The following is an 11,425-nucleotide window of genomic DNA, read 5'->3' on the forward strand; positions in this document are numbered from 1 at the left end:
TACTGCACTAGTTCTGCGATACTGGTACTGTACTTGGGTATTTCTGTTTTCTGCTATTTTATACTTGCGCTCCACCACGTTAACCTGACAGATGAAGTTATGATACGGTTCAAATCAAGACTTTACATTAAAAACAGATGATACGCCACAGATCAGTCACAGGAGAATGAAGAACTTCAAGTACACTCATTGCTGATACTCCTGTACCGTTGCCTCAGTAAAATGATTAATACAGGACTTTTCAGTGTAATGGAGTATTTTTACTCTGCGACAGTGGTACTTTTACTTCAGTACAGGATGTGTGTATTTGCTCCGACATCGGACCAAAGAACTGAAGCTGGAAACGACTTTCGCTGACTGACACTGACACGTTTACAGGAAAGTTCATTCATGTGTGTCCTTGTTAGAAAGAAATGCACACACACACACACACAAACACACACACACACACACACACACACACACACACACACACACACACACACACACACACACACACACACACTCCATCCCATCTGATCTGCTGAATGACTTCCTGTCCTCTGCTGCTGTTGGACTCAGATGAAAACTGGATCTTTTGTTCCCGACTGTTACAATACTGGGAGCTCTGGTCCACACTCCCAGTGAACAATGTCACCAATGTCACACACACACACACATGCGCGTGTGCGTACGCAAATTTGATGCCAATACTAGGCACAGTAACTAATGAGGCTTATTTGTGTAGAAATTTTTAAAACAAAAGTTACAAAGTGCTTCACAATAAAAGAATGAGCAGGATAAAACCAAACTAAAGAAGAACAATGGAATTTATAAAACACAACATAAAACATAATTATCAAGAAAAATAAAGTAAGTAATACAAAAATCAGACCGAGACAAAACTCAGTTAAAATTCATAGATCGTCTGCTTTTGTGTGTGTGTGTGTGTGTGTGTGTGTGTGTGTGTGTGTGTGTGTGTGTGTGTGTGTGTGTGTGTGTGTGTGAGAGAGAGAGAGAAAGAGGGTGGATCCTCAGAAACTGTTACAGGTTTTAAAAAAAAGGTTTAAAAACCTTTTTTTTTTTTTTTTTAAAGGGGCTACATGTGGGTTTTTGCTACTGCTACATAGATAACGTTAGCATCAACAGCTGTTTACTCACCAAGAGCTTCAGACTACAGTGATACTAAGAGTACTGTAATCCTGTACTATAGAGTACAGGAAAGTTGAGACGCTTCCGCACAGATACAGTGAAAATACTTTAAACAACCAACACAAGAGATTCCAGTGTTTAATAAGTGAGAGGATCATATTGTGTCAGTTGTAATAAATGTCAGACTCAATAACTGCTAGTTGATTAGCACCGTGCGATTGCCCATGACGGGTGTGACTGTCGTCTCTACACCGGACGTGCAGGGACCTGCGGACTGAGGGGACCCGTTTTTAAACCAGCAGCAGGTCTTTTTATTTGCAGCACTGGTTTGTTTGTGGAGCTGAGCTGAGGATTTATGACTGAGCTTTGTTTTGAGCGGCTGTTTGTCTTAGATGGCCACAGGCTCTCCTGCAGATAACGCTGGATTTCCAGCCTCGATTCTTTCCTTCCTTCTTTTCCGCCGCAGTACGAGCAGTGAAACACAATAAATTGCGAGATTACAGTCTGCGTGCAGGGATTTAAACTGCACTCGGTTCCTTGGTTTTCCGTGTCAGTTTGTCTCCGCTGTGTCAGACACCAGAGTTCATGCAGAAAATGGCAGAAATAAACAGTAAAAGCAAACACCCCACAGGGTTCTGTGTTTTCTGCTCTTCATGCAGACGTTTTACTCATCAAGTCCCTACTCCTCTAATGAACCCTGATGTTCTCTGTCGGGTGACTTTTGATGTGAAAGGACAGAACATAATGAAGTGACCTGATTAATGAATCCACTCTCGCTGAACTGAAACTTTCCTGATGGTTTGTTTATTTTCATCCTCTGTGTCGTCTCCTCTCTTTTTATCTGTGGATCTTATGTCGTTTATGTCCAGCAGCTCTGAAACAGAAATGACAACAAATATTCGAGGAACTTATAGGAACCATCACTGTTTCATTTTAGGTTTAATGCAGTTATTTGTTTTTTCCCATAGTCAGTGTTAGTGACTCAATGTTGGATCAACATGAAACACACGATGGACTACCGTGTTAAGAAAATATCTGCCTCTTTTATAAAAAGTCAGGTAACACTTTGTTTTACAAATCACTGAATTAGAATTTACTTTCAAATAATCTCCTGAAAGAGAATCTTGTAATTGCAGTTAAAACAAAGCGCTCTATTAGAAACAGTTATTTCTTTCATGGTAAATAAACTAAATCTAAACTAAAATAACGGTCTCAGAATTCTCAGTCTCTATTGTTCCTGTAACAAGAACCAAACGCATGAAGGTTCCAGAAATGTTACCGGTTTGGCACAGACCAAAGAAAATGTCCTTCATAAAGACCTGATACTTAAAAATAAATGTTGTTCTTACGCTGTTTAAAATGGTTCGACAAACCTTCTACACCACCATTTCCAAAGTCAGTGAATAACGTGTTACCTCTGTCTTTACATAGAGCTCTGTCTGTCACTGCTTTCTCTTTGGACCATAACTGTAAATAAAAACGGCCCGAGGCCCCGAGCAGTGTCTGCAGGCTTCCTCGCAGGCCGCACTCAGCCCCCACCGCCTCCACCGGGAAGCATCTTGTTTGCCGCCTGAGAGGAGAAATCGCTGCTTCAATGCTGTGAGATGGTTTTCGGTGAAGGAGACTGTGGTGTCTGGACAGTCAGAGGACGCGGTTCAAAGGTCCTGTAATAAGTGAATCAGGCTGAAACAGTAGAAGTGAGGGGCGACATGTTCCTCCCACCCCCACTGGAAAATACCTAGCGACAGTGACAGAGACTCGTGAGTCTGTATCTCAGTCTGTACGTGCGTTCTCAGGTGTGGACAGGAATCTGGTGGTGTGTGCCCGGGTTGGCCAGCACGAGCCTGCGAGCCTGCGCTCAGGGCGCAGTGTCACAGCATCATCAATTCACTTTCACGCACGTTTACACATTTTATAAACAATCTTGCTACAACAGCACCATCACAACTACGCCCTTGTTTGGGTGAATTTAACTGGGGAGACACCAGTTAAATTCACTGGTGAGACCGTTTGACTGTCAGTGTGCCAGCTGAGCATCTGAAAAACGCATAATGGATTTTCAAGAAGCGTAGAGAACAGACAGAGACGTGAGGTTCCCACCGTCAGACCGTCACCTGCTGTTGTTGTAAACCAGGAGGGACCTGCTCCGCATCCTGGACTTGATCTGTTCAGACCCGAGGGTTCGTCAGCGTTGCCGGAGCGAGCAGAGCGTGGCATCATTTCCCCGTTTGGCTTCATGATGAGAGCCGCAGCCAAACAATGTAAGGGTGAGGGGTCCACTTCCTGCTGGGACCACATGACGCACCTCAGTCGACTCGCTCTCCAAACCAGGTTTTTCCAAATCACGGCTCTATTGTCCCGAAAAGGAAAAGGGCAATTAAAGAGAAGGCGGTGGGCTGTGAGATCCTGCAGCTCCATCTCTTTCATGTTTGCTGATCTGGGAGTGTGTGTCCCTCTGTGTGTTTATAGATCACTGTGAGGACCCAGAGCTGCAGCAGGCCGCCGGTCCTGCCAACTGCGTCCGCCAGAATTCACGCTTCTGTTCTGTTCATTTAACACATTTAACACAAAATACCGCTTGAAGGAAACATCAAGCCACGAAATCACGTTAGCAATCAGCTGAATGACGACATGTTGTTAATTAAGCTTTGTTTTAAGTTCGTTTTCCTGCTCAAGTATTATCCAACTTTTGTGTTAAGATATTAACAGCTCCTGACAGAAGTTATAATGAGCAGGTAAACAAGGCAGGTATTGACAGACCTCGGCTGTGGTCCGAGAGCCTAAACTAGGGGCGTCTAGTGTTGAGGTGTCACGGTGCGGTTGCCGTGGCGTCTAGTGTTGAGGTGTCACGGTGCGGTTGCCGTGGCGTCTAGTGTTGAGGTGTCACGGTGCGGTTGCCGTGGCGTCTAGTGTTGAGGTGTCACGGTGCGGTTGCCGTGGCGTCTAGTGTTGAGGTCTCACGATGTGGTTGCCGTGGCGTCTAGTGTTGAGGTGTCATGGTGCGGTTGCCATGGCGTCTAGTGTTGAGGTGTCACGGTGCGGTTGCCGTGGCGTCTAGTGTTGAGGTGTCACGGTGCGGTTGCCGTGGCGTCTAGTGTTGAGGTCTCACGATGTGGTTGCCGTGGCGTCTAGTGTTGAGGTGTCACGGTGTGGTTGCCGTGGCGTCTAGTGTTGAGGTGTCATGGTGCGGTTGCCGTGGCGTCTAGTGTTGAGGTCTCACGATGTGGTTGCCGTGGAGATTATAATGAGCGTATTGTTGCAGCAGAACAACAGCAGCTCTCAGCAGCAGCAGCCGCAGGCCGAGGTAAAGTGTCTTTATTTATGTGCAGAGGAGCTGCAGCCGACCAATCAGACGCTGAGAGAGGAAACGGACGCACAGCAAACACACATGACTCCTGACGACGAAGCTGTCAGACGTGCAGGTGCAAGAGCTTTAATCAGCCGTGAACTGGTGAAAGGTTTTCTGTCAACACGCAGGACACAACGAGCAGAGAGCAGCCAGAACAGGAAGTCTAGACGACTACAAAAATGGCCGACCATCAAAAGAACGTCTGCCCAGGGGACAGAGATGTGTAGGATCGACGGCGTTAATGACAACTTTACTTTCTCATAGCAACGCCTGGTTCTTGATTTTTTTGTTCTTGTACCTCTGCGCTGTTCTCCCCCGTTATGGTTCTTCAGTAACTGAAAGAGTCACTCTAAACAGACTGAAAACACACATTAGCCTAGCAACATTAAGGCTAAAAATAACCCATAATGCAACACTCCGTAGAGGACTGTGTTACACTGGTTCTCTCTCTTTTCAAAAACAGCATCCGATGTTCTGACCGTGGCACAGGAAGATGACCCCCACTTTTTCAAACCATATTTCCAGAATAAAATGCCGTCAGATGAGAGGATTCATGACAGGAAACTGACCAGACTGTGGTCAGGGCCAAGACTGGATCACAAATCCAGCAAAGGGGACAACTGTCCTGGGCCCCCAGAACCTCAGACGGCTGAGTTCACATCAGAGAAAATATTCACATGAGAGAAGCTGGAACCAGATCATTTTTCACATTTTTGCTTAAGAACAACTTCAAACAATTAGTCAATTGGCAAAATTGCTGCCAATTGCTCGACTTCTCATTTCAGCTCTGGAGTCCTGGTTGGTTTCTGGGTGTCGTGTACGGGGGGGGTCAACAGGGGCCCAACAACACGTTTTTTGGCCCGGGGCCCCAAAGGAGGTTAATGCGGGTCGATTCTGGGAGAAAAAGGACAATAATCCGTAACTGCAGAACTTCATTCAGAATCTTCCCGTTTTTAAGTTTCCTTCGGTATCGCAGTGATCCGGTGACAGTTGTCTGTACGTCCACGGCTACGCTGAGAACAGGAGCTGATCACCGCTGGTTCGGCAGCTTTTAATGGGACGGTTTGACTGAATGAAATCATTTACGGGGTAAAAACATACACAGGCAACTTTTCATCTGACATCTGTTTTTATTCTGTAGCATCTTTATTTACAAGCCGCTCATCTTTACAGTCATCTGCTAACGATATTCAGAACTTGACTCAGATCATAATAATCATAGTTAACTCTGTACAAATGATTCATCTGGATCTGATTGAACATGAAGTGATTTTCAACACATCAGCAGCTTCTCTCTATCTCACGTCGTCTCTCTAAACATTAAACCACGACAAATAAAAATACACACATATATGTACACGTTTTGTCTTTTTTCTCGCTTAAGCTGCGGCTTTCCTGATGTTAAAGATTATTTGTCTTTTGCTTTAAACTCGTCAATCCTCTTTTCAACCTAGTGGTGACTGTGATGAAAGTAATGTCGATAATTGAGCATTTTTTAGATTTTAACAAACCTTAAATCACCATTTTTCAGCCTGTGGGAGCCTCACACTTAATGATAGTTTTACATAAATGATGCTCATTTGTTTCCAGAAAATGGAAAAAGGGGATGAAATCGTGTTTTTTTTTTTGTTTTTTTTGGATCCATTAAAATCCCCTCCCTGCATAGAAAATGTACTGTGTTGTTGTATTGTGACACAGAGTGAGAACATCTTGCAGGCTCTTATTGCACAAACAGGACAAATAAAACAGGAAACAGCAGCAAGTTTTGTCACTTTGGCTCCATGAAAAGTGGATTTTCTGTGTGAAGAAAACATAACAAAACGTTTGAGTGATTGAAACTGAGAGGAGGAAACCACACTGCTGGGATTTTATCATCTCAAATAAGAATCAATTAGATGTTAAACTTGTGAAATAATTCCACAGTTTGGGGTTTAAACTGTCAAAGAGTCTAAACATTCAAAAACTCTGTTGAGCTGAGCAGCCAAACTTTGTTCCAAGCTGCAGGTCTTTTTTTTTTTTTTTTAATTTTACTTGAGATCCCAACATTTCCTCAGATCTTAAACTTAAACTCTGTCGGGTCTAAAATGAGACTTCAACACAAACAAATTCAGGTTTTTTTGTTTAGTAACCGATGTTACAAAAGTAACATCTGGAAAGAAACAAAACTTAAAAAAAAAAAAAGCTTATTTTCTCTATGTAGTTCTTAATCACAGAGTGTCAGACAGTTGAAATGTTTTAAACTCCGCTTGGCATTTTTGAGATGTAAGATCAGAAATCTTATGTGGGTCAGTCAGTGCACAAAACTTTATTTTAAATTCTTCCCTAAACGTACTGGACTCTGTCAGGCTGAATTTTGGGGAAACGTGTCTGAGTAAATGACGAGATTGAGGTTTAAATTTTTCACATGGAGCTGGAACAAACTTGTTGGATATAAGCTGAGAGATAAAGAGGTTTTAAGGGTTTAATCAGAGAAACCTGGCAGGAGCATCATTTATCAAATATATTTTATTATATTTTTGATCTTTTTTTTTCTACATTTGCTTTCACTACGTCTTCTGTTAAAACCTCAATGATTAAAAAAAGTCTAATAAGATTTCACCCTTTCGTTTTGAATGTCGCTAGAATAAACTTATTGTGTCTGTCTGACAGTTCATGGATGTTTCAGCTCCATGAGATGTTTTTTTTATCTTCGGAACGTTCACATCTCTGTAACTAAGAACTGCACTGAGAAAACAAACATTTTTATTGTAGTTTTGTTCTCTTCCACATGTCACTTTTGGACTTTGGAGCAAAAAAACACACCAGAAACCTGAATTTGGTTACAATGAAGAAATACGTTTAGCCAAATTTCCCCAGATTTCGAAAATGTCGAAAATTTAGGACCTCAAGTAGAATTTAAAGTTCTGTGGGTTTGAGCAAAGTTTGGTTAGTTTCAAGTTAGATTTCTGATCTGAAATCCAGAAAACTTTAAAACTGTCTGAAACCTTGCGCTTTAGAACTACATTAAGAAAACGAACAGTTTAACTGCAGAGTTGTTCAATTCCCAGATGTTCAGTTTGGACTTTGAGGCAGAAAAAATGCCCCAAAAACCTGCATTCATTTGTGTCGAAGCATCATTTCAGACCAATCTCTAAAGTTTGAGATCTCCTGTAAAACTGAATAAGGTTCTGTGGGTTTTGAACAAAGTTTTGTTTGTCCCATGCACGAAATCTGATCATCAACCTTAATTTTATGATGAGGAGCTAGTTTTAGACACGTTTCCTGGAAATTCAGTCTGATAAAGTTCAGGATTTGTCCAAAATGTGGGATCTCAGTGAAATTTGAACTGCAGGGTTTCTGGGCTGACATCCAGAGAATGTGAAGTGGTGCAAACTTTTTTAAAGAGCGGAAAACGTTTCAACCGTCTGAAACTCTGCCATTGAGAACTTCACTGAGGAAACAGACAGTTTTATTGCAGTCGTGTTGTACTCCAGTTACTCTGGACCAGGAACCGGGTTTTGGTCACGATGAAACAGACGCTGTGGACTAATCTGACAGGGTTAAACGAGTTTAAAGGCGGGCAGATCTGGAAGTAGACTTGTGCGTCCCCGATGGCGAGAAGTCTCAGACGTACTCGGATCTGGTCCTGGTAAAGGGGCGTCCCGGCTGCACCCCCACCAGAGGGACGGGGTCCGGGCCGATACAGTTTTCCCTCTGCAGACACAGGCACGACGTCAGCAGCAGCGTTCCCGCCACCAGGTGAAGAAATCCGGCCGTCCAGCCGCAGAACAGAGCGTCCCCGAACTCCCAGCGCGGGACCATGTCCGGCACCGACTCATCGAAGAACCGCAACACCGTCAGGTGGGCGATGTACGAGACCGGGATGAGCCCCAGGATCCCGGCAACCAGGCACAGCGCCCCACCTGCCATCTTCAGGGCCCTCTTGCACCTGAGGTCGTCCATCCGGCCCTGGCAGCTGTTGACCAGGTGCATGCCGGGGATGGCCAGCAGCAGCCCGAGCATCCCTGCGCCCAGAGTGACGCACATCAGGATCCGGGCCAGTTTAATGTCCGGCGGCAGACCCAGCAGGCTGTCGTAGGGCCGGCACTCCAGACCCCCCAGATCCTGCACCACGCAGGTCTCCCACAGCCCCAGCTCGTAGCTCTCGGTGGGGAGGAGCTCTGTGGACAGGGTGAGCCAGGTGGACATCAAGGTGGTGGCCAGCGAGCAGAGCCAGGCCCCCGCCGAGAAGAAGACCCCCAGCAGCTCCAGAGCGCAAACACTTGGGTCCATGACGGCGATGCTCAGAGTCTCAGCATCCCAGGGTCTCCTGTGTTTCCCACTCTTTACCTCCCTGCCTCCCTCCCTGTCGAGGGGGGGGGCCTCCTGGTCTGGCCATGACTCCTTCCAGAGAATATCCTGTGGGGGCTGCCGGCTCCGCGGGGACTCGCAAGAGACTCTTCGTACATTCGACACACGTCGGGTCCCAGCAGAGAGGGAGCGGTGTCCCTGCCAGACCCCCCGACCCCCCCCATCAGGCCGAGGGGAGAAAGCGATTGGCCGGCGGGAAACAACAGCATCATTGATGCCTGTGAGGTTGCCTGCAGGCAGGATGTTATCGATGCCCACATCTCTGTCTGAAAGGCGTTTGAAGTTAATGGCATCGCTCGCTCTGCTTCCCTGCTTTGTTCCCGCGCCTCACTGGGACCCCCCCGCGGCGTCACCAGCCGCAGCCAACAGCAACAAAACCGTTTGACACGATGTCTGCTTTGTTCGGGTCATTATGGCTGAGAAAACAGGAAAGGTGAAGCTCGAGTGGTTTCCATGACGACCTCAGACACAACATCCAGAGCCGAGGGACAGATGCTGGATCTCCCGGTCCAGAGAGATGAGGAGGTGGAGCTTCAGTCGTGCACTGACTGACCGACAGGTGTCAAAAGGCGCAAAGGTTGAAAGCTGCCCAGCTGCCTGAAGCTCTGTCGCTAAGAACTGCATAGAGAAAAAAACGGTTTCTACTGCGGCTTTGTTCTTTTTCCAGATGTTACTTTTCTACCGTTTTGTTCGTGTCTGAAATGAGGAGTTGCATTTTAATGGCGGGTGTGTGACTGGGTGAAACGGTCCGGCTCCTCTGGACGGGGTTTAACGCGACAGCTCGTCGGTTAAAGTCGGACACGGATCTAGGTTGATTTTAGGTGAAAGACGAGTCAGTACAGTAAAAAAATATTACAGAAAAACAGAGTCTTGTTTTAACCATTTAATCGATTAAACTACAATCAATATAACTTTAAACGTGTTCATATATACAGTGGGTGGGTATATACATACGCTGAATCCATTCAAATCTTTCTTTAAATATAAGCTTTGGCTTGAAAGGTTTTAGGTCCCGAACAAAACAAATGAACAAACCATATTTTAATCAGTCCTTTAGTTTCTCAGACACCAGGTTTATTTTTGTGGAGACAAAAATAAAAGTGGGGGAGCTGGAGGAGTAGAAGGCGTCTCGTCCCAGACGTGTTTCTTTCACTTTTTAATAAATGACTTCAGATTTTATTCCAGACCAGTGAGCAGGTCTCCACGGGAACCTCCCACAGACAGAAGGACAGAAGGACAGAGAGACAGATAGACAGAAGGACAGAGAGACAGAAAGACAGAAGGACAGAGAGACAGAAAGACAGATGGACAGAAGGACAGATAGACAGAAGGACAGATAGACAGAAGGACAGATAGACAGATAGACAGAAGGACAGATAGACAGAAGGACAGATGGACAGATGGACAGAAGGACAGAAGGACAGATAGACAGAAGGACAGAAGGACAGATAGACAGGAGGACAGAGAGACAGAAAGACAGAAGGACAGAGAGACAGAAAGACAGAAGGACAGATAGACAGAAGGACAGAAGGACAGATAGACAGAAGGACAGATAGACAGAAGGACAGAAGGACAGAAGACAGATAGACAGAAGGACAGATAGACAGAAGGACAGAAGGACAGATAGACAGAAGGACAGAAGGACAGATAGACAGAAGGACAGAAAGACAGATGGACAGGAGGACAGATAGACAGATAGACAGAAGGACAGATAGACAGAAGGACAGATAGACAGAAGGACAGAAGGACAGAAGGACAGATGGACAGAAGGACAGATAGACAGAAGGACAGATAGACAGATAGACAGAAGGACAGGAGGACAGACAGACAGAAGGACAGATAGACAGAAGGACAGATAGACAGAAGGACAGAAGGACAGATAGACAGATGGACAGAAGGACAGATAGACAGAAGGACAGATGGACAGAAGGACAGATAGACAGATGGACAGAAGGACAGAAGGACAGATGGACAGAAGGACAGATGGACAGAAGGACAGATAGACAGAAGGACAGATAGACAGAAGGACAGAAGGACAGATGGACAGAAGGACAGACAGACAGAAGGACAGATAGACAGAAGGACAGAAAGACAGATGGACAGGAGGACAGATAGACAGATAGACAGAAGGACAGATAGACAGAAGGACAGAAAGACAGAAGGACAGATGGACAGAAGGACAGATAGACAGATAGACAGAAGGACAGGAGGACAGATAGACAGAAGGACAGGAGGACAGACAGACAGAAGGACAGAAGGACAGATGGACAGAAGGACAGATGGACAGAAGGACAGATGGACAGAAGGACAGAAGGACAGATAGACAGAAGGACAGATAGACAGAAGGACAGAAGGACAGAAAGACAGATGGACAGAAGGACAGATAGACAGAAGGACAGATAGACAGAAGGACAGAAGGACAGATAGACAGAAAGACAGATGGACAGGAGGACAGATAGACAGAAGGACAGATAGACAGAAGGATAGATAGACAGAAGGACAGGAGGACAGATAGACAGAAGGACAGACAGACAGATAGACAGAGACAGCCGTAGTCCCACCACACAAACACCTCCCCAGACTGCGCAGCTCCGC

The 11,425-nt window shown here is 45.5% G+C and overlaps 1 protein-coding gene across 1 annotated transcript; it reads right to left on the reverse strand.

Annotated features, from left to right (window-relative positions):
- Positions 1–7,906: 7,906 nt before the first annotated feature.
- LOC120787453 (putative claudin-24) lies at positions 7,907–8,752 on the reverse strand. The gene has a single exon (XM_040123118.1). The coding sequence runs from the start codon at positions 8,750–8,752 to the stop codon at positions 8,084–8,086; it is 669 nt and encodes a 222-aa protein (XP_039979052.1). The 3' UTR covers positions 7,907–8,083.
- Between the last annotated feature and the right edge of the window lie 2,673 nt (positions 8,753–11,425).

Source organism: Xiphias gladius, unplaced genomic scaffold (genome assembly GCF_016859285.1).
Source record: "Xiphias gladius isolate SHS-SW01 ecotype Sanya breed wild unplaced genomic scaffold, ASM1685928v1 HiC_scaffold_1475, whole genome shotgun sequence".
NCBI lineage: Eukaryota > Metazoa > Chordata > Actinopteri > Istiophoriformes > Xiphiidae > Xiphias > Xiphias gladius.

Bases quoted from the DNA above. Each gene is read 5' to 3' on its own strand.
- LOC120787453 (XM_040123118.1), bottom strand. From the start codon at position 8,752: ATGGACCCAAGTGTTTGCGCTCTGGAGCTGCTGGGGGTCTTCTTCTCG.